Here is a 23,946-nt window from a genome sequence, read left to right on the forward strand (position 1 = left end):
TCATGCAAGGATAGTAGAGACAAAGTATCAAGAGCTTTTCCTGAATATACAAGAATATATGGCTAACCAGAGGTAATTACTGCATTTGCCTTCATTGCAGTGATCATTTTTTACATATTTGGTTTTTTTTACATTGACCAAAACTCATCTTGTTTTTGCACTGTGGTTTTTACCTCCACTGTACAGAGCCAGATTTACCAGCCTTTTATACACCATTTTCAGTGAAAAAAACTTCTACACAAAATGTATGAACTCAGCACTTTATTTGATGAGTGCAAGCCCACAATTACTCCACTTAACCTTCTGAAAGAACTGAATTCATAAATAACAAGTTAGTAGTAATTCATTTAGAACATAAGTGACTTAGAGCTCAGGTTCATCTTGAATCACATCCATCCCAGATTTGTTTTTACAACTCATCAAGAAAAGGAGTATTTCCCAACTCCCCAGAAGCTGCCATTGATTTCTTCCCACTGAGGAACTTCTTTGCAGCCTGAAAATAAATCAGGAAAGTGGATATGAGGAAATATTCACTACAACAGAGTTGATGCTACTCAACTCATCAGCTTCAAGTTACTAAAACAAAGAACAAATCCTGGCACTACTATAACACACCATCATGTAAACAAGCCTCCTTTTGCTGTATAAATCTAATTGCTTCTAATGCAGCTCCTCATTACTTTATAATGTGAACAGAACTGGCAGATATCCAGTTGGATATAAAAGGCATGAACTCTAAAAATGGTTATTCCTTGAATAATTATTACACCATAAAATACAATGTATCTCATTCCTACTAAAGCTATTGCTAGTTGCTGCAATACAAATAAGAATGACTGTGAAAAAATTTTTTTTATCTCAGAATTTCTCTTTATGATAGATTTTTAGAAATTAGCTTCACATACAAGCAACAAGATAATGTGCAGTAGCAACAAAGTTACACCTATTTATCACTGAAAGCTTAATTGTTTTATTAAACACACCCATTATTCCAGACTCAGAAATCCTAAAAACCTTGACACAGAATCACCTGCACTGGAACTAATATGAAGTTTACCATTAATATTAGTTGGCAGTTTTGGTAAATTTTAGTGAAGAAGATGAGAATTTTACACAATTCCCAGCTACACTAGTTTTACCGTGCATTAAAGAGTCTTCTGTTAATAAAGTAAGTAAAGACATCAAAAGATACCCAGCTGGGATTTGTGAATGAGCTGCCTTTTCTATTTTTAAAGACAGAATATGTGTGTGTTTATAAACACAGAGAAATGAGCATCAGTTTTCCATAAAAAACCTGACACAGTGATGAAGGAGCACCTGTGCCTGCTGACACATACTTACATTCACAACATCAGCAGTGGCTACAGAGTCGATTTTTTGAGCAGCAGCAGATGGGGATGTGTGTGTGCCAGAAACCAGGGCCTCAGAGCCAATTTCATTCAGCAACCCTTCTGAGGTCTCCACTGACATCAAATAGTTGGCTTTCAGCTGATTTCTGCCATCAAAGAAAGCATCAAGAATGAGCAAGCTTGGAAGCCCTGCTATTACCTTCCCTACCACCCCATAAATACAATGAGGTTTTGGTCCTTTTGAACTTTTCAAGATTTTATTTTGAAAGGTTTCCCTTTTCTAATAGGGAAGGATTCCATGGTTAGGAAAGAGGCATCACAAACAATCCAAGCATGAAAATGAGAGGTACTTGAACACCTCTGTCTCCCCACACAGTCAGAAGATCTCTAGCTCAGGATTTGTTTCTGTCTAGGTAACCAATGCAGTTAGACAAACTATCAAGTTTATATCTAATTTTCTCATCAAGAATAGTTGCATGCAGAGCAATTTTGTCCTAAGTGACAAAGAAATAATGAATGTAAATGTTCAAGCTTCTGTTGTAGGTTTTTTTGGTTGTTTTTTTTTTTTTTTTCAATAAAGGAAAAAGAGGAATATAGGAAATGTATGAAGCCATTCCAGAACTGGAACTACAAAAAAAAAAAAAAAAAGAAAACTAGCCACACTAGCACTGCATGTAACTCCTTAATGCTAGGCAGCTTTGTTAAAAAAGAACAAAAAAACCCACAACACACAAAACAAATCATGCCCAGCGTAAGAAGTCCAGAATCCACCATTTAGCTACCAGTGACTAAGGCAGAAACAATCATGTCTAGGCTATCATATTTTGGGTAACTATGCTTTACATGGAGTCTTGTGTTTTATACCTGCAACACACAATATTTTCATTTTGTTACTCAATTCTGTACTATGTTGTTTTGCACAACTGCAGCTTTAAAAGCTCCATGCAGTTTAGCATTACTTGGAAACCCCCTCCCCCAGATATTCCTAGGGGCAGGTATTTCCAGCACTTGGTGTGCCATCACTAATTCAGTATTTCACACTTGCAGACCCTCATTACTCTTTTTCTTTGAAGATGGCACAGATTGCTTATTATAATTGTTTTGGGAATTGCTCAGTGTAACTGTAAAGGGAATTACCTAAATAATGCAATTTAGGATTCTAATTTAAACACATCTTAATATTACAGAGTATGATTAAAATGACAGCACTTGCTGACACTTGCTAATTTCTTACATTGAAACAGTCTTCAGAAAATATTAACACTTCTCTAACAAGTGTTTATTAGGAAGTAACACTACTGAAGAATCAGTAGAGATTTCAAAAAAATATGAACAGGGGCTCAGTTTTAATGCAAGACTGTGAGTAGTTCCCCATGGAAATAATTACAGGATAAGCTCAGCTGTACAGAATAGTCTGCATCTTTCACAAGTAGCTGCATGTTAAGAATATTCTTTTTACACACATGAGAATTCTTTGCACACTTACTTTGCTGTTGTGACATCAGCATCAGTGACACCGCCCTGAGCAACTGCCTTCACCTGGTTCAAAGCAGCTTTAATGACCTGAGGAAAATTAAATCATTTAAGATTTCTTCCCACATCAAATTTCAACACATTACTTCTATTTTCTGGTATCTTGGAAACTTCAAGGGAAGAGCAGCTGACAATGTAAGGATTGTCTGCCTGAACACAATTCTGAGCAGTTTTATAACAAAACTAAAACCACTGTAAAATATTCCCAAAAATGCACAAAAACCAGTATAGATTTTAACTGCACCACAGCATTCATTTATATGGTCTCACCATTTCTCATGTAAGTGCTCAGTTCTCCCAGCCTCAAGAGACAGCATCTTCTTCATGATATACTCTGGCTTACAAATGTATATCAGCAATTACAGTCAGCAATTCAAGGCATTTTATTAACTTCAGTTCATATTATGAATCTGTCCTTCCCACAAAGCAAATCTCATTCTCAGCTAACAGAGCTAAGTCATAACTGAATATGCAGCATTCTTATACAGGAAATCATATTAATGTCCTTTTCTTTTTTAAGATGAATCAGTCACTATCTCAAATCACTATTTTGAAGGTTATGTTGTTAATGCTTAAATTATAATCAGCAACTCACCTCCCTAGTATTTGGAGCCTGGGATATGGTGTAAATCCCAAAGAGCCCAGAATCAGAGTAATTAACATTAAATGCAGAAACCTGCAAAACAAACATTATCATTAATTGTTTTAAGCATCAGAGTAATTCAGCATCAAGCACTGGAAAAGAATTACTATTAGGCTCTACAGTACTGTAATTCAAGAAGCTAAACTTCATCTGTGCTGAGGACAGATCAGACTGGAAGCCCTTCCCTGATACATTGTAATGTGTGCAAGAATGAACCAATTAAGATTCGAGCTGAAGGCAGTGACCTCTCGTGTTGTTTTGCACAACTGCAAAAGATAATACACATTTTACTTAAAAATCAGAATACAGTTCCAAAATCCTTTGAACTTACATCAAATGGCTGGCTGGTTGCTTTAGCAACACCCTGGGTCAATTTGCTGGTAACACTGCTTCCCCTCTTGATAAGGGGCCCAGCACCCAAAACATACTGAAGGACACTGAAGGCATTTGCTTCTGGGCTCCCAACAACAGCTCCTTCTGCTACAATAGCAGCATGGACAAGGCTATCACCAGTCTGTTTCCTGATTTCTCCTAGAAATACAACAGAAAAAAGGTAATAGAGTGTTCAATTAGAAACTACTGTACATTCACAGGCATGGAAAGAAACATTTCCCTTTAATAAGAGAAGAGCAAGGCCTGAAGTTACTGCATGCCTCCTCAGGAAGGGAGCATGAGGCTGAAGGTAATTTTTAAAAAGTCTAACATTCAAAATTTTTCTTGCTAGCACAAGACCCAGTACCTTACTGTGCTTTATTTGAACCTGACCCTGAACCACACACAGTGTGAGATGATAAAACTCAACAAATACCCAGAAAATAGTGTACCTTCTGTTCATAATAATATTTATACTGGGTTATAGAAACTGAAGTTATTCCAGTCAAACATTAATATTAAATGCTGGAAACTTTCTTTTTCCCCTTCATGTCTTTACAGACACATCTAATACTCCAACTAAATAATAGCTGTTGGTAATGGTACAAGACACTGCTCTGAAATGGCTAAGCATTGCTTTGACTTACAACATTTAACACATCTTCCTAAAGAGAAATCCTGCCTCCATTTCCTGACAGCCATTAACCTACTCTTACAGGAATTTTAGCAAAACTGCCAAGAGAAACCATTTGGCAGCTTATTTTTCACTTTATAGAAAAAAATAATGTCCCAGGTAAAACTTTGTTAAGAGCTGGGTTCAGTTTTATCCCAGAACTTTCCACGGTGGAATCTTCTGCTTATTTAAATGGGATATGCATCTGAACTGTCACTTCCAATGCCCAGATTTAGTGCAACTGTATAGTTTTCACTTGTAACTTTGAATACTACTATTTATAAACAGAAAATCAGCCACTCAGAATACATAAAGAAACATCCTTACCCCCTTTATAAACAGCCTTTGCACCAGGAGTACCAGCTCCACTTCGGATATTTAGGAATTGCTCTGCAACTTGCTTTAAGGTAGAGTGATAGATACCTGCAATACAACAAATATTTGCAATGACACTGAAAAGCTACAGCAGTTAAATAAAAGTGAAGCCTATGGTAACAGTTCACTCCTACAGAGAACTCCAATTTCTCCTGCAGTTTTCCCATAGGACCTGCAGTGCTCACTCAGGAACATACATACCTATTCCTACGAGAGCAATTCTTGAACTTGTGAAATTGTTCTGGACAAAATGGTGGAGCTGCAACAGTAAATTCAAATTTTAGGGGATTTTGTTTAAAGAACAAAAATCATGTGTGTTTTTGACATAGCCCCTTATACTTCTTAGAGCAAATTCCAAAGCTTCCAAAAGGAACTGTCTATAGAATGTAATTTTATTGCATTTCCCAGTGACAACTACAAAACCCTTTTATATACAAGAACACCTGCATTTCATTGACAGCCTTACTGTCAACAGTAAGCCACTGACATTAACCATCTTTTTAAATGCAAATATCAGTTCTGTACCCAGTATTAAAAGTTGCATGGAAATAAATTATTTCAACACCAGATTAATAAGGTAGTAAATACTGACTGTATATATATAAAATTAATTTTCTCTCACCACCTATTCCTGACAAAAAACTGAAACAGACATTTAGCACAATACAAAGAACCCTACCTGCTCAGAAGTAATTTTTCCAATTCTGTAGTCTGGGCAATACAAGGGGTTTGCCAGAGTATTTTTATAAGCTGCAGCATGCAACTTTTCCAGCACTCCTGAGAGGAACAAAGTTTCAGATAATTAACACAAGATCCACATGTAATGAAGGTTATGAACGAAACTAAATGAAGGAGTTGTGGTCCACTTTAAGGACCATACAATTTACAAAAGCAGGTCTGGAATAATCCAATTCATAGGGAAGTTTCCAAATCCTTGGGCTAGAGCAATCTGGCCTGAGGCCTTCTGTTCTCTAACTTTCTAAGCAGTAACCAAAATAAACTTATATATAGTAACATATATGCTCAACACTTTGGCTTCAACAGCGAGCTATAAATGCAATCAGTGTTTAGAAGAAGAGGAGCAGCATCCTATTAATTATCATCTTCACTGTAGGCATTCCTTATTCTTGAGAAAGAACAGGCTCTCTAGAATGTTTGTAGCTTTGTGAGGTGTCTCATCTATCTCCCTGCTCAGATGAAGGATGCCAGTATCTTCTCATCAGTTTTTTTGCATTCCAATAGCATTCTAGTAATTCCTGTTTTGATATTCTCCTTGTATTTGCTCACACTTTTTCCTCAAGAGAAAGATTCCTTTCTTTATAGTTGTTTCTGAACATAACTAACTGAAAATATTGCATTACTATGAAAACAAACCTGCAGTTGATATAAGTTAAAAAAAAAAAGACTAATTTTAAAAACAGAAGCACTTCAGTATGAGGCAGAGATTTTTCCAACATTACACTGTCACCTTCAATGGGTACAAAGGTAAACATGCTTCAGAGTGGTACAAATTATTGTTTATTGAGTAGAACTACCTGGGTGATCTTGGAGGATGAGTTAATAACACAAGATATACAGGAATAGGTTTGACCTGACTGAGGCTTTGTGTTGTGTTTCCTCTTTGTTTTCCCTTAAACTCAGAAATCTAAATTTACAACCCTAAAGCTGAAACACATTTTCAGTGTGATGAAAATACATATTGTTTTTATACCAAAATAACCATACAAATTCAAGAAGTCTGTAGGATACTATTTTCACACCTATGAGTAATACCTAAATATGGTTTTCAGAACACAAACTTCTGCAAATATATTGTCAACAACACTTATGACATGCACATTCTTTGGTTGTACTTGAAAAGAATTAAAAATGTAAAATGGAAGCTGTCAAGGAGAATGGGATAAGATGTCTTCAGCATGTTACTTGCTAAATGTTACCACAGGTTGGAAAGATCTGTGTATTAAGAAAAGTTCCATAACACCACAAAGACCATACCTATCAATAAGCAGAAAAATTCAATGTTCATGTGACAGAGCAAAATGGAAACTGTTTTTTCATTTTGAAGGAATTCCTGCAGAGCCAATACAGTGGATCAAAAACACACTTACGAACTTGAACATTCTGACGTGCAATTGTTTTATCAACTTTTAATTGTGGCTGAAGAGCAGCTACTTCCCATGGTCTGAACTCCGGTGCTGTGGTAACATTCAGGAGATATTCCATCACTGTATCACTAGATAAAAAAGGGTACAAAGGCATTAAACTAAACTAACATGTGCTTCTTCTGCAGTTGAAAGCAATTCAAATTAATCTGCAAGCAACACATCAACAACAAAACACATCACTCAGGCCAGAGCAATTATCAGCACTGCTGTACAAAGTAGGATAATTCAATTCTGTAGGATAATTCAATTCTGTAGCATTTGTATGCTCAGTAACATGACATAGAAGCTGAATATTAATATAGTAATTTACTGATTTTTTACAAAAGCATGAGAACAGATATTCCTCCCACCCTGTAAAATGACAGGTCTTCACCACCAAACAGTGTGAAAGAAGGCAGTAATTCCCTTTCCAGCCCACCCAGATACCTACACATGGTCTCGCAGACACTCAACAGAGTAAGCCATTCTCTCCCTTGTTGCGTGCACACTGCATGAGAAAAAAACCAAAATCCATTGCAGCAAAGAACACAGAAGTGAATTTTCACACATACTCTCCATTGATCAAATTAATCAAGGTACAGACTGGAGTAACTACTTAACCTTAAATCTGTCTGGGATGCTGTTTAAACACACACAGAGCAGAAACAGACTCAATTAAAATTCACATCTTCAGTATTCAAGTAATAATATTCAAGCAATAACAAGTGTCTTGTGACCATCAGAATTTAAGGTATCACAATAATTCAAGGTAAAATAGCAAATAAGATTGAACAGCAAAACATGGGGAAAAAAGTGCCTATGTATTAAACAAAGTGATTTAGAAATTACTTTCTTTGGGCAGAAAACATAGCTGACCCTGTCCTTTTCCTTCAACATATTTGTTACTGACAGGACCAGAAAAAGGGTAGAGTCATAAAACACTATTTTTGACCAAACAGATAAAAAGATCTTTCTAGATTATTTCAAGATACACTGAAATAAAGCAGGTACAGTGCAATCCCTCTTTTATTCCTCTTAAGTCTTGTTTTCTAGGCTTAAAACCCCCAATTCACAAAAGCTAACTACTGTCTGTACTGCTCCCAAGGCTGCAATCTATTCACAAAAGATGGAGGGGAAAAAAAGAAATCTACTGACTTTAGGAAAGTTATTCTCAAAGTCTGCAAAGGCAGAAAGAAAATTAAGCTCCTAGACAAATTATATTTCTTCCACGAGCACAATATTTATATTCTGTTTACTGAAAGGTGTTTCTAAGATACAAATCATGAGTTCATCCTTGAAGCTTAACAGAACAAAAAGTTAAAGATCTTCCTTGGCAACATTCACTATTCAAGTACCCTGCTGAGCTTATCCACCTACATATTTTGTGTTTATTGTCTTATGTTTCCTTCAGTCCCAGAGCTCCTGTGCATCTCAGTAACACAGATTATCCTTCTATGTGGGTACAAACCTCAGGCTGCCCCCAACAGCTTCAATGCCACGAGTGATCCTGAAGGAGGAAGCTCCTTTAGTAGTCTATTAAACAAACAAAAAAAGGTCAACTTACAATTCTAGCTGTTTAAAACACAGATATTGAGTTGATGGCAGCAGTAAGAGAAACTACTCAGAAATATTCCACACATGCACAAAACTGAGTTTGTGTCAATCACCTGAACTAATTATTACTGCAGCTTGAATAGAATTAGTTATGTGTATATTTGGACACAGATATAGTATATATATATAGTTTAAGACCCCAGAGGAAAGCACAATTATAAATGAGTATTACTTCCCATCTTCCAGGACACACTATCATTTCTCCTGCACTGAACCACATAACCAAGTACCACGCTACATTGTTCTCCACTTCCTAAGATCTCTTACATTAAATTTTATCACACCATTTATTTTTGCAATAATAAACCATTTCACCTACTGTCAACATAATAACAAAGGCAATAAACACCTACCAAATTAGATGCAAGACGAAGCAGGTGAGTAGTTCCCAGGTTACTGTTGATTTCATATCTGCTGCCTGCTTTAATAAACACACCAATTTTTGAAACTGGAGAAAAGTTTTCCAGAGATGCAATAACTAAGCCATTTGGTAATTTTGTGATCTGTATTAAAAAGAAAAAAACTTTTGTTTTCATTCAGTGGAAGTACTATCACAGCTCTGCTTTGACTGAGTTTTAAAAAATAAATTTAAAACAGAGGGAGGATTAAACCAACCTGTATTTTTATACTGACCTCAAGACCCTGGGAGTCTGGACATAATTTCACCTTTGCTGCAGTTGGTGAAGATGAAACTTTAGGAGCTACTTTCAGTGAGTAAAATCTCTTCTAAAGGAGAAAGCATAAGAGAATGGATTCCCTTAATTAGTTCATCACATTTCCTTAAATACTGAAAAAGAATCTGACTTTAAAGTAGAAATACAATTAAGGACTTCAAACCCTGGAGTAAAAACAGTGGCATGTAGGCAAGTCCCCAGACTATGGGCCTCTTAAAATAGGTCCAGAGGAGGCCATGAAGATGACCAAAGGACTGAAGCAGCTCTGCTACACAGACAGGCTGAGAGAGCTGGGGTCTCCAGCCAGGAGAAGGTTCCAGGGAGACCTCACTCCAGCCTTGCAGTACCCTAAAGGGCTCTTAAAAGAGATAAAGAGGGGCTTTCTACACAGGCACATGGTGACAGGACAAGGGGAAATAATTTTAAACTGTCATAGAGTTGCATTAGATTTCAGGAAGAAATTCTTCCCTGTGAGGTAGTGAGGCACTAGAACATGTTGTCCAGAGAACTTCTGCATGCCTCATCCCTTGAAGTCTTCAAAGCCAGGTTGGATAGCACCTGGAACAACCTGGTCTAGTGTAAGAAGTCCCTGCCCATGGGAGGGGGGCTGGAATGACATGATCTCTAATGTCCCTTCCAACTCAGACCATTCCATGATTCTAATATTCCAGGATTTTAATAACCAGAAGCAGCCCTTCACAGGAAAGAGGTGAACACCACAAGAGCCCTGCATTCAGCAGCTGGCAACAGAAATGACAAGATTACTGATTTCAAATCTGAAATGCTATTACTTTCCATGAACTTTAGAAGTTGCTTATACCAGTATATTTACATGTTACTCTTGTTTTAACATTAGAAGATAACTTAATTCCCATGCATCTCAGGGTGAAAACCGAGTGACAGGAACACCACTGCACTGGGCTGTACGGATGCCAGTGATGTAATTCCCATTGCTTTACTGCTCACTGTATGAATCTAGGAAACAACCTTTCCTCCAAGGGTTTGGTAAGACACCTAGTTTGAAACTCTAAGTCTGTTTATTTATGAACCACTACCGCATATCTAAAACTGACTGACACGCTGTCACTCAGAGGTCATTCTCCGTCCCGCTGGAGCGCATTTCCAGCGCACATCCAGCACAGTTCCACCCAGCTGTCCGCCAGCTCTGCCAGAGCTTTGGGCAGGACAAGCCCTCTGCCCCTGCTCACCTCCAGGACGCGCCAATGCCAAGGGCACCACCTCATCCCAGGCAGCTGAAGCTTCAGCAGCGCACCGGGATCCCCCTCACCTCCCTTCTCCCCGTGCCTCGTGGGCCGCTGCCGGGGCGGCTCTGCCAAAGCCCGGGGCGCCGCTCGCAGCTCCAGGCCCGGCCCGCGGCCTGTCTGACCTTCAGCCGCCGTCCCGTCCCGCCGCGCCGCCCGCCCGCCGTCCCGGCCCCAGCCCCGGAGCCCACACCGACCCCGCGGGCAGCCGGGCAGCCACGACCGCCACCCGCCGCCCCCCGCCCGGCTCACCGCCCCGGGCTGGCCGGGGTCAGGCTCGCCCGCAGCCCCCGGGCCCAGACAACGGCTGTCACTGCCAGCTGCGCCTCTCCCGCGCCGCGCACAACGCGCTCGGATCCTGCTCACCGAGAGAGAGCGTGCGGCCACCGGAAACCCCTTCATCGTCCCGCTACCCTCGCCTCGGCCCCGGCCAGGACAAGATGGCTGTCCCGGAGGAAGACCCCGCCTTCCCGGCACGCCCTGCGCCGCGCTGACCTTCCAGCGAGCGCACCCCGAACTCGACTGCTCCGGCGGGCGGCGCGCCGGGCGGCAACAGCGCCACCGCGCGGGCACCGGCGGCTGCGAACCTGCGGGGGTGTCGCCCCCTCCCGGGCACTGCGGGCCGTGACACCCCGCGGCGCGCGGGGTCTCGGTGCGACGGTCCCTCGGGAATGTGCCCGGGAACGTGCCCCGGAATGACCCTCGGGGCCATGCCTCGGGGCGCGGGCTGCCGCTGGCTGTCCCTCAGGACGCGGGACCCCAGGCTGGCTGTGCCCAACCTATGTCAGGGCCATTCCGTGGCGTTCGCAGCCGCCTTCCCCCCAAGCGCCGCCTGGGTGAGGCGGGACAGCGGCGGTGCCCGCGGGTACAACAATGCCCAGGGCACCGAAGCCACAGTCGAGCCGGATTTCAGCGCGGACATCGCGGTGTCCGCCGCGCCCGTGAGGGGCGTGGGGCGCGGAGGCGGAGCCGGGACGGGCGGTTCCGTTCCGCGGGGCGGTTCCGCGGCGGGGCCGGCGGCAGTGGGGCCGCCCCGGCGAGTTCTTAGCGGCCGTGCGGGCGGTGTGCGGTGTCGCACTCTCGGAGTCCCGACATCCCGTCCCGTCCTGTCCTACCCTATTCTATTCTATCCCATCCTGTCCTGTCCCGTCCGCCCGGCTCACGCCATGGGCTCCACTCCTCCCGTGTTCATCGGCGCCGAGGAGGTGGAGAAGCACCTGCACCGCGCCAGCCTCCTGCTGCCGGCGCTGGAGGCCGCCCTGGCCAACTTCTCCGAGGGCGCGGCGGGCGGCGTGGTGCAGCCGGTGCGCACCGTGCTGCCCGTGCCCCGCCACGGCGGGTGAGGGCTCGGCGGGGCTGCCCGAGGGACGGCGGCAACGGGGGGCAGGGGCAGGGGCCGGGCGGGCGGGTTCGGGGCATCCGAAAAGGCCCTCGGTACCGAGTTGCCGATTGAGCGGCCGGTAGCGGTGTGACGGTCGCTGGCTGTGAGCTCCCGTGGTAGCGGTGCGCGAGTAACGCAGGAAATTCTCCCCCGAGGTACCTCGGAGTCATGCCCGCGTACAGCGCTGCGGACGACGCGCTGACAACCAAGCTGGTGACTTTCTATGAGCACCTGAAGGATTCCTCCGTGCCTTCCCACCAGGCGACTGTGCTCCTGTTCGAGCCCAGCAATGGCACTTTGAAAGCTGTAAGTCTCGTGTGTCCTGCGTTCTCCTCTGCTCATGCTGTCCGTTCTCACTTCTGCTTCTTGCAAGCTGGAGCTGGTGTAAATTGGCCTGAATTTGCCAACAGGATTTGGCTTAAAGCTGTCTATATTTCGTTTCTGTTAAACTGTACTCTCTGTGCTATTTACTGAAGCCTGTGATTTGAATCTGATTGCTCAGAGTGTAACTGGGAGGGAGAAATTACTAGAAGAATTTATCTTGCATTTGAAAGCAAAAATACCCCCCCCCCCCCCCCCCCACCTTGCTGGGCAAAGAACAGATCTTGAACCATCTTATGTCTCAAATTGAAAGAGATCTACAATTTGCATTGCAGGGACTAGTATTCAGAGTCTGATTACTTTTTCTTTAGATAATTTCAGATTTTTTTAAGGAATAGTGATTATTTGCATTGCAATTTAGTAATAATAATTTATTAATCGTTAATAAATGATTCATTAATCATTTATTAATCAGGGACAAAACCGGTCAAGAAAACTATCTTGGGTTCTTCTACCAAACCCCTTGAGTTTTTTGCCTCATAATTAATATGTATGCAGTAGCTAATGCACATTGAGGCGGGAGTGTCCCATGTGTGATGCACGTTTGAGGAATTCCATGGTTCCCTGTCGCCCCTCTGTACAGACCAGGACAGAATGGGGAATCACTGCCAGCTTGCACTGCTCCCTTCCTGGAGCACAGAGTGTTTCAGTCGCATCCATGTGTTCCCTGTGCTGGAGAGCCAGGGAAGTGCAGTGCCTCAGGAGCTGGGTGAGTTAGAGGTGGCTCTTCTCTGATCATTTTCACTCCTTTTGTGCTGATGGAATGATGTGGAAGAACTGGGATAAACAGAGGAGCTGTCCAATTTAAATGTGACTTTGTATGGTTTGTGGTTGCCTATGATAATTGCTGACTTCTACATGTGTATATCTTTTATATCTGTAACATCACATCATTCCCAAGTTGGATGAGTTTGGTATTTATTCATTTTTCAGTGTTCACTTCAGTCTGTTTGAATTTTTTAAAGGTCATGGATGGCAGTGTCATCACAGCAAAACGAACAGCTGCAGTTTCTGCCATTGCTACCAAGGTGTGTCTTCTGTTCTCTAAGTGGGGATTTGAATTATAAAATAGCTAGAACAAATTATGCAAATGTCTTTTCATCCAATACAGCTTGAAATTAGATTTATCATAACATATGCACTTAGAGGGAAAACTTAAATTCACTGTTTTGAGTCAGTCGTGTCTGGCTTTTACACTTTGTGTGTGATTGGAGAAGGAACCTGAGCTATATTTTTGTGACTTCCTCTTCTAGGAATTCACTGAGCTGTTTTTCACTGTTTTTTCTTTCTTTTGTTTGTGTTTTAACATGCCCCTTTATAGCTTTGAGTGATGTAGCTGTGGTGATATATTGAATTTTATTTAGATAGATGCCTTCTGCTGTCAGGACAGGACAGGTGGGTGGCACTGGACCTGTAAAAAGAGGGGAAAAGAACATTTCCATTTCTTTTAAGATAGATGATGCCCAGTATAGATGGATAACTTGTCTAAAAGGTGTCTGTCAGTGTCTCTGTTGTCACTGGAAGGTGTCCAGATGACTGTCCCTGACCATGGCCATACATTTCAGTGTCTAAAGCCAGGTGAGCTGTATCTGACTGTGCATTGCTTTATGTCACTGCCATTTCAGCTGGAAATTTTTGTGTTGGGTTTCTTTTAGAAAAACTGTTTTTGGTTGGGCTGCTAACATCAGGAAGAGAGCAAATGGCCATGCATTGCACAGCAGGGTTTGAGCCTTCACCTCAAAGCCTGAGGCAGTAAGAAGAGAGCCAGAGCTGAAAAATAGTGTTGTTTGTCACTCCTCAGCTTTGCATCAGAATGAAGGCTGATCTCACTGTTTTGTGAGGGGCAGTTCATGCCAGGGTGACTCTATCCATGGCAATGGAGCTACACTGGCATAAAACTGAGTGAAGGACCTGTCCCCAGGAGCTTCTCCTGAACCAAAGGACAGAATGATTTACAATGAACTCCTTGGACAGGAGGTTACAGGACCTCATTCATTTTGGCCATTCTGTATTTGGTCAGTTCTATGGTTTTTATGCAGTGCATGCTGGCTTCAAAGGAGCTTGGCTGCTGAAGATACTTCAAGATCAGGTCTTTCATTGTCATGTGTTCTTTTGGAAATTTTCAGGAGTGTTTGAGTTTAGCTCATATTTGTCATCTTGTTTTTATGGCATTTGCTTTTCACAGACCCCTTTTACGCAAAGGACCTTTGAAATCTGGGCTTCACAGCCTCTAAAAGGCACATTAAAACAAATTCTTACTACTGGGAAATGGCATCAATGAGATTTTTCTCCATTTGTTAGCAGCAGAATAAACCTTGAGAGCCTAGACAATTCTAAAGCTTTTTAGGCAGGAGTGAGTGGCCACAGCAAATGCATAAAGAAGACACAAGGATAGTTAGGGCTGGGCTCCAGCAGCTCTGTCTTCCTCTTTGCCAAGTACTGGTGAATCACAGACAAGAACTAAAACAGAGAGCCAAAAACAATTGTGGAACTGAATTTTATTATTTGTTCCTCAGAACCATCCCTACTTTTACCATGTCTCTGTATTATGGCTCTTGCAGTGCCAGGATATGCTTGTGGTGTGATTTATGGCTCCAGTGAATGCAAAGAGGGGGATTGATGTGGGGCTGCCAGGGCCAGTTTACCTGTGCAGCTGCCACTCTCAGTCCTGATGGTTTTGGGGGTTCTGAGCCCTGCTTTCAGCCAGTGCAGAACACCAGCACTGTGCTTTTACACTTAGTCAGCCACATGGGTGTGTTAATATTGGAGTGTGCAGAGGCCCCAGAACTTGCTGTTCATGCTGTTGCATCTTAAATCTGAATTTCAAGTCAGACAATTCAACGCTGGAATTAAGCCAAGATGTGCTTTGGTGCTACTGATGCTTGCTTGTGCATTAAAAGAAAGGCACAATATATATGGTGATTGTTGAATACTTGTTTACATACTTTTTTTTATTGTTTAAAAGGACTAGCAATACTGCTTTCTTTTGTAGTATTTTGATATATATTTGTAATGCCTGTTAATATATTATCCTTACGTATTCTCTTTTGATTTTTTTTGTATTTGTGATCCTGTTCAGTTGTTGATGCCACCTTTTGCAGAAGTGCTGTGCATTTTGGGAGCTGGTGTTCAAGCATACAGCCATTATGATATCTTCACAGAACTGTTCACATTTAAAGAGGTAACAGACCCTTCTTAAGAAGATACATTTATTTTTCTCTAGCAGGATTCATTGTAAAGAAAGTACAGCCAGTGAAGTTGTATCAGCTTGGGGTGGGATGGAGCTCCTGTTCCCAGAGCAGCCTTCACAATTCTGTGCACTGGCAGCTCAGGGCTCTGATAACACCCCAGTGTTTTGGCTGCTTCTGGGCAGTGCTCACACAGCATCAAGGCTGTCTCTGCAACATTTGTTTCTGTTCTATTGAACCGCCTTTATCTTGACCCAGTAATATTTCCATCTTGTTTTCTCTTCCCTCTCCCTGTGCTGCTGGGGAGGAGAGTGATGGAACAGTTTTGTGGGCACCTGGTGTCCTGCCATGGTCAATCCACCATAAAAGTTAAGATTAACCACATTTTGGTTCTGTTTCTGCAGAACCCAAGAATAGTCAGAGCAGGAGGAATTTCTTGCTCAAATGTTGATATTTAAAAAGAAAAAAAATTGGAATCAAAGTTGTTTCAGATAGCTTTTTGTCTGAGAAGATCCTACTGTATATGCCATACTTGGATAAGTTTTTTGTGACTTTCGCTTAAATGTAATTTTCAGAAATATTTGCATTTTATAAGAATAATCTCCTCTACAAGGAGATGTTATTCTAGCATCACAAGACAGGCATTCAAATGTTGCTGAACACTCTTGGAATTCAATCACTTGTATGATAAGAACATTAAAGGGGAAAAAAAACTCCAGCCTTTAGGAGATGTTTAACTATCTAGTGAAAACTTAATTCAAGTGTTCTGTTTCAGCAAGGAGAAGTTCTGCAGGTTGAGCTGTGTGTGTTTTGTTGTGTTTCCCCGAGGTGAGGGTCTGGAATCGCACCAAGGAGAGGGCGGTGCAGTTCGCCGGCGCTGCCCGCGGCCCCGTGCGGGTCTGCGCCTCCGCCCAGGAGGCGGTGACAGGGGCCGATGTCATCGTGACAGTCACCATGGCAACGGCTCCCATCCTCTGCGGGGACTGGGTGAAGCCAGGTGCCCACATCAATGGTACGTTCTTGTGTACAGCAGGTGTTTATTGTCACTTTGTTTAGCATCACCATCTGCTGAGGAGCTGTTCTCTGTGCTCCGTGGAATGAATGTTCTTTACGTTTTGACTTTTCCACCTTACTGAGGACCCCTTTTCCCAGGCCTGTCCTCCTGGAGTCAGAATGCCTGCATAATCCATTTTTGCTAGAGCATGGGATTTGCTCTTTTCCCATGTGCTCTTTTCTCTTAGTGGTGCATCATTGTGGCATTTTCGGGGTTCCCCAGATGGAGGAGGAAATGATGAATCTGACTCCATGTTCTTAGTAGGCTAATCTATTATTTTATGATCTATGTTATGTAAAAGAATGCTATACTAAAGAATACTAAACTATACTAAAGAATAGAGAAAGGATACTTACAGAAGGCTAAAAGATACTAATGAAAAAGTTGTGACTCTCTCCTCAGAGTCTGACACAGCTGGACAGTGATTGGTCATTAAGTTAAAACAATTCACATGAAACCAATGACACAATCACCTCTTGGTCAACAACGTCCAAACCACATTCCAAAGCAGCAAAACACAGGAGAAGCAAATGAGATAATATTGTTTTCCTTTTTTCTCTAAGGCTTCTCAGCTTCCCAGAAGAAGAATCCTGGGCAAGGGGATTTTTCCAGAAAATATGACAGTGGCGCATCATCTTTGTTCTCATGTTGTCATTTTTCTCACCTTCCTCTCTATTTAAGTAACCCATACAAATGTTCTTATTTCTAAGTAGTTTCTGCTCATTGTTACATTACCCTGGTGGTGTCATCTTTTCTTCCACCAATTTTGTAATCTCCTCTATTTGTTTCTTTTGGAGTTGATCACACCAATTTACTTTTTTACTTGAGTTATGAAGATGCAGTAACTGAGTTAAGAACATCATAATTTAACCTCTAATTATAGTGAGGTTTGGAGTGGTGCTTTTTTTGTTGCCTGCCTTGTAATGATGTTGCCACACTATTGTTTGGAGTCTCTGGATGTGCCTCTGTTTGTTTATTTTCATTAATTGTGGGTCTTTTTCAGATGACCTTGTGCACTTTCCAGATAGCCTGGTAATAAGACAAAAGCAAGTTCTCAAAGGGAGCAATTTAAAGAAAGGTCCCACATCCCAGCAGCTTCCTACCAATTTTTCAAACTCAATTTAGTCCTTTGTCATTGACAGTTGTTGTGTCATTGCATGGAAGTCAGAAGTAGAACAAAATCAATTAAGGTCCACTGAGGCAACACAGACACAAAGACCTCTCTCCTTTCCTTGCCTTTTTTACCCTTCATTGAAGCATTTGTACTGTTTGGAGAGGCATTTGAGCAACAAATGCAAATGTGGCAAATGCAAATTTATTGTTCCTTAACAGCTGGGTATGTAAAAAATACCTGAATACAGTATAATTGGGTAGTCCTTTTAGCTTTTGTTTGGTTTCTTGTTTGCTTGTTTTTTAAGCCCAAAACAAGTTGATGATGATCTTGGTGCTGTGTAAAAAAAATTAAGCTCCATGATTTGTTTTCAGTTTCTCTGGGTAAGTGGTAATCTAATTAAGGTGTGAAAAATTCCTTTGGTAATGATCTGATTATAAAAGGTAACAGACAAAGGGAGAGGATTTTCTTTTGCCTCAGCTACTCAGACTCTTCTGACAAAGCTGTTTTACTGACATATCAAATCTTGAATGGGTTTTTTTTGTTGTCCTATCAATCAGTATTTCTCCAAGGCTAACACTGGAATTTTTGTACATTACATTTCCATAATAATGTTGATTGTTACTTCACACGTGTCTTTTGAACAAAATGCGGTTGGAATTTGTTTGAAACATTGCTCCCAAGTTCATCAGTTTTGTTGTTTTAGCTGTTGGAGCAAGCAGACCAGACTGGAGAGAACTGGATGATGAGCTGATGAAGAATTCTGTTCTGTTTGTGGATTCCAGAGATGCTGCTCTTACAGAATCAGGAGATGTTATTTTATCAGGGGTAAGGCTTTCTGAAACTATGAGTTTATTTTTGTGGCAATTGGCTTGCATTTGAAATGAGTTGGTATTGATGATGACCTGCACTGAAACCTTTAGGGCATCAAATGTAATTGTTGATGCTTTCCAGGCAGGGGTTGAAGGATAAACTGGTTAAAAACTGCAATTGCTCTGTCTGTGACCAAACCATGCAACCTCTGTATCTGCCATTTTGACACCATATTACAGTAGCATGTTTTCAGCACTGGCTTTTGATGATAACAATGTATTGTTGTTGAAAGACTTACATTTCCTGGAGTGTTTGGTCATCATAAATATTCTTCAAATCTATTTATTAAAACCTGTAACTTTCTTCCCCTGAGGCTTCAGTGTGATTGACACTGAATGGACCAGCCCAAAGAATGGACCACACAAGCCAAGCAGACAATGATCTGCACAGATTTGCCAGCAGGGACTCTTTGAGCTTCAGTGGAGTTTTCTTTTTCTCTTTTAATGTGTCTGCAGAATAAATATGATTTACACTTTTGAGGTTTAACATAAGAGCTCCAGATATGGTAATGTGTGTGGAATCCCATGTGTTTTGTTGGACAAGTAACAAGCTGTCCTCTGTAAAAAAACTTACTGAGGAAAGTCTGCCAGCTGTTTTTCTTTGAAAACCATTCTGCTCCTCTGATTTCTGTCCAGTTTCTATATAATTTGTCTGAATGTTGATCTGCTTCACCATGGAAAGTAATCAGTTTTGGGATGCAGCACTGGAGGAGTTCTTTCTTTTGAAGTCATTCAGAAGAAAAGGGTTTTTTCCCTCTTAATGTATGTGTGGGTATTATGTTTTTGTATAAATATGTATTTTTTTTCACAGGCGGAGATTTTTGCTGAGCTGGGGGAGGTTTTGAAGGGTACAAAACCAGCCCTGCCTGAGAAAACAACAGTGTTTAAATCATTGGGTAAGAACAGCCCCTCCTGTGTCCAAGTCTGACAGAAAACAATGCCTTGTTCTTTATTAGGTCCCCCATGCGTGGGAAAGCTGCTGATCATCTTCAGAACCGCTGTGGCACTGCACTGTCCACAAGAAAGTAGACTCTGATTTGCATTTTCCCTTTTTATTTCCCTTCTTGTTTATCTAGCAGGATTGATGTAATGAAAAGTGATAGGAAAGCAGGCAAACAATAGCAGTCCATTTTCCATTTCACAGTTGTTGAAGACATGAGTGCAGCATTTATTAACAGAGCACAGCCCGACTGCCCCGCTGTTCCACCGTGGGGTCTGTCTGACCTGGGACAATGTGACACTGTCCTGTGGGGCTGGCCTTGGGGAAAGGGTGCCACTGGGCATGAATTGCATTGCTCTGAGATACATGACATCTCCAAAAGGGCCCAGTTGTGATATGAACACTGGAAATTAGATTCCTGCTGTTACATTAACTTCATACAACACACCCAACACCGCATGATGGCTATGGACTTTGAATGTCACACTGTAGGTGTTTGGGATGGGAAATAATTCCTGTTCCTCTCCAGTTAGATCATCTCCTGAGTCTTCCTGTTCCCTTCTGAAGCAAAATTTGTACAGCTGAATAGCTGTTTGAAGGTAACTTCAATTCTTTTTCAGGGATGGCAGTTGAAGACACAGTAGCAGCAAAATTTGTTTATGATGCCTGGTCAGCTGGTAACTAAAGAGAGAAGACTACAATGCCAGTGAGGCCAAGAAAATCGTTTGCACTTAGTTTCCATGCATCCTGGCTAACAAGAAAGGCACCAATCCTATCTACATGTGGCCCTTCTAGAACACTCAAGAAGGAAAAGTAAAATTTCAGCAATAGACTAATTTCTAAAGTCTTCTAATTTCAAATATTGGATACTTGCAGTATTGTTAGTAAATGTCTCTCTTTTGTAACAGCAAATATTAGATGTTTGCAGTGATACTAACAAGGGTATCTTTCTGGAATCAATGCCTTTCCTCTCTAATTATTTATGTAGCAGAAGCCTGTGTGTAGATTTTGTGGTTTTTTAGAGGGATAATTCATTCTGGTGTAAAATAGATCAGTTTGTAGAATGGGCTCTGGCATCATATTTACCTGTGAGGGTACTTTAAATGCAGCTGTGGGTTTCAGTGCTCCCGTGACAGTGACTTTGTCTTCAGGCTCCAAGGCACACAGCCCTCCTCTGGCTCCTGGACACACCTTCCCTTTCAGCTCACTGGAAGTCATCATTTTCTCACCCCTTGCAATCCACCTTCCTTTGCCCTCAGTGGTTTTTCACTGAGGGCACAGTTCTGAGTGGGGGTAATAAAATAATACCTCCTTACTGCTAGGTTTCTCCTTAGTACCTCCCTTAGTACCTGCCTCACTGGATATTGCCATTTTCACATTGCAAGGAGTCACACAGAATGTGAGGACTAATATGTGTTCTGATTTAACTTTTATATCAATTCTGTAGGGAGATTTTGCTGTTAATCTATGGTGCCTCTGAGTTGCTTTGCTAAGCTTCTTGAAGGCTGGAACCACACAAACTGATTTCAAGTGTGCAGGCAAATCTTTTCAGTTTGGCTGTACCATGCTTCAATTGTTAATTGTTGTATTATCACAGATATTAGCTGGGGCAGGAATTTTCATTATCCTTTCCTGGCAGAGGAGCCCAGTCACATAAGGAAAAGTTCCAGTTTTGTGCTGTTATGCAACTGCCTTGCAAAAGAGTGAGCATCTGCTGAAAAACAGCTATTGCCCTGGAAACAAATTCCTGTCTCAGGCTCACAAGTTGTGCCTTGTGAAATTTTATTTCCATTTTCACATTATTTCATGCAGGCTATTAAGTGTTTCTTCCTGCTGTGGAAGAGTAGGATGACATTTTATAACATGCCAGTAGAATAGAGCAGAGCAACAGGAAGCAGGGTCAGGAGCAGCTGGCATTAAAGCCCTAGAGGATGCATAGGTAGGTGTAGAAGAGGTTAATGAGTACAGTGCAGGTGTGATGTAAATAATACTCCCAGTTGTAAGCCTGGTGTAAGCAGGTTGGAAAATGTACTAAGTGGCAGAGGTAGCATAGAAAGGTACCAGACCACTGATAGGCCTGAGGGATGTTTGGTGTGGATCCAAACTGAACTCCACTGATCCTGTTTATTCCATCAGGAAAAACAACAGAAATTTCTCTGTGAGCTTATGTGTTTTAACTGTAGCAAAATTACCCTTCTGTTTTTACATGTCTTGTTTCTTCTCTGTCATTTCTGAAGTGTTCAGAAGCTTGTGTTGACTTAGTTTCTTGGTTCCTTCATGCAGAGCTACACTAACCTGAGGTAAACATGAAAGCAGATGATGCTCCATTATTCAATGACTCCACAGAAACTTGCAATTAATAATTATAACAATATTATCCCAGTTCTGGGCCAGTGTTATACCAGATTTGTAATTTGAAGTGAGATGTAGTGTTTGGGAAGAAGATAAGTCCAGTTTATTTTCACATGTGCTCCCCTACAGACTATGCACTTTAAAAAATAAATGGAGCCAGTCCAAAGACCTGGTTCTGAAAACCCACATTGTTCTCAGCTTCATTGGCAGTGGGAGATTTTGGGAGCCTGGCTTCAGTATTGTACCTCTGATGTTATGAAGTTCAGCTACAATGGGAATTGCTTGGATGCCACCTTTAGATTTTCTGAGGGGAAATATTAGCATCAATTTCTGTGTTTCCGTCTCTTACAAACTAATGGATCATGAAATTGTGTAACTTGCATTTATATTAAAATTAAATAGATACTGCTGTTTGTCTTTGACACTCATTTTATTGTCAATTTCTTTTCTAGTTTGTGGTTGATTTATTTGATGACAAGAAAGAAAGAAAGAATTCAAGTTGTTGCAGTGACAGCAGTGTTGTGTGAGATTGCCTGTGTGTATGGTTTGGGTTTGGGTTCTGCTCTAGGATTGCACATGTGGCACATAAAATCTCTCCAGCTGAACTGAAAGGAGTCACAGCTGGGCTTCCAGTGCTCCCAAACTCTAAAGGAAGCAAAGGGGTTGGTAAAATCTGAAAACAGCAAAGCACATGAGTGCAAAAAGCCATCATGGAAGGTTGCACAGAACAGGACTTTGATGTGATTGCTTAATATAAGAACATATCAACCTTCTGTGTGCAGGAATCCCAGCATGGAAGAATGCAGTATAAAGTCCATCCAATAAAAGATGTAATATACAAATCACAGTCACAAAATGAAGTGGAAAGAAGAAACATGAAAAAACCAGGTCATTAACCAGGATTAGCATCCACAAATGCAGCAGAGCCCTAAGGAAAAAATCATAGCTGGCTAATGGAAAGATATAAAAAGAGCTTTAAAGATAAATGTTCTGCTAATGAATGTGCATGCAAAATCTGTGATCTTAGCCATAGCATGGCTGCTAAAAGCACTTTATTAGATTCACAAAGCTCAACAGGAGTGCTTAATTTATATCTGATAGTGCTGGCTTCCCAGGGGAACTGAGGAACCCTGCTGTGAATGCCTCCAGATAGAGTGGGAAGAGCAGCAGCTTCCACAGCAGCACAGCTCATTTTCTTTTTTTATTTTTATGAGCTGTGTGTGATGCACAGCTCTCAGGCTAAGGCTGACAACAACCCACAGAAAATGGTGTGGGATATGAATCCTCATTTCTGGGACTTTGCATGGAAAATGCAGCCTATAGGAACCAAGCTGGGGATATACCAAAATAGATCGAAGATTTTGAAAGTTAAACCTCAGTTTCTTGCAGTTAAAAGTATTGCAGCCTCAATGACATTTAGGACATGATGGGTGCTGGCAATTGGATCCAGTCTAATGAGACAAGAAAGGAATATACAACTCACACTGAACATCTCTTGGGAAGCTACTTTGTGTATTTTTAAATTATTGTCAATACAGAAGTAAAAACTTTACTGACAAATACATGAAGCTTACAGTGAATTAGTCTTATTTACATTAATTCAGAGGTGATTAGAGTCAATAAACCAGAGCTAAAATCAAGATTCAGATTCCTTTCCTAACATACACCAGTACTAGGAAGAGAGGTTTTTCTGATCCTTCAGAAGCAAATGGAGAAATCTCAAAGCTCTCAGGCTCTGAGAATGCTCTTTGCATTGTGGTTTTGGAGAAGAAAGGAAGGGCTTTATTAAGGAATGCAGCTGGCCTGGCCTTCACTGGTATTTGAAATTATCTGGACCAAAAGAAATCCAATCCACAAAAACAGTTCAGGGAGAAAAAGCTTTTTGGTTTTTAACTTCACATTCTTGCTTTTTGGCAGAAAATGTGCTGTTCACCAAAACTACTCATCCAGAGAGAAAAAATGTTATCCCTCTGTACTTCCCAAAGCATTTGGTAACCTCTCTGCCTTTTGCTTTAGCAGACTTCTGAA

At 41.4% G+C, this 23,946-nt stretch overlaps 2 protein-coding genes across 2 annotated transcripts; one reads left to right on the forward strand and one right to left on the reverse strand.

Moving 5' to 3' along the window:
- Nucleotides 1-246: 246 nt before the first annotated feature.
- LOC131090061 (cytochrome b-c1 complex subunit 2, mitochondrial) lies at nucleotides 247-11,113 on the reverse strand. Its single transcript, XM_058035159.1, has 14 exons — nucleotides 11,006-11,113; nucleotides 9,337-9,429; nucleotides 9,057-9,206; nucleotides 8,558-8,622; nucleotides 7,541-7,597; nucleotides 7,054-7,178; nucleotides 5,625-5,722; nucleotides 5,147-5,204; nucleotides 4,898-4,993; nucleotides 3,857-4,056; nucleotides 3,478-3,558; nucleotides 2,836-2,912; nucleotides 1,342-1,495; nucleotides 247-493 (listed from the first exon to the last, which is right to left on the reverse strand). Exons 1-14 carry the CDS (start codon nucleotides 11,039-11,041, stop codon nucleotides 410-412), a joined length of 1,374 nt encoding a protein of 457 aa, XP_057891142.1. The 5' UTR covers nucleotides 11,042-11,113; the 3' UTR covers nucleotides 247-409.
- Nucleotides 11,114-11,677: 564 nt separating this feature from the next.
- CRYM (crystallin mu) lies at nucleotides 11,678-22,346 on the forward strand. Its single transcript, XM_058035160.1, has 8 exons — nucleotides 11,678-11,978; nucleotides 12,176-12,326; nucleotides 13,367-13,429; nucleotides 15,481-15,582; nucleotides 16,418-16,601; nucleotides 18,461-18,582; nucleotides 19,438-19,522; nucleotides 20,187-22,346. Exons 1-8 carry the CDS (start codon nucleotides 11,806-11,808, stop codon nucleotides 20,249-20,251), a joined length of 945 nt encoding a protein of 314 aa, XP_057891143.1. The 5' UTR covers nucleotides 11,678-11,805; the 3' UTR covers nucleotides 20,252-22,346.
- Nucleotides 22,347-23,946: the final 1,600 nt, after the last annotated feature.

Source organism: Melospiza georgiana, chromosome 16, assembly GCF_028018845.1.
Source record: "Melospiza georgiana isolate bMelGeo1 chromosome 16, bMelGeo1.pri, whole genome shotgun sequence".
In the NCBI taxonomy this organism is placed as follows: domain Eukaryota; kingdom Metazoa; phylum Chordata; class Aves; order Passeriformes; family Passerellidae; genus Melospiza; species Melospiza georgiana.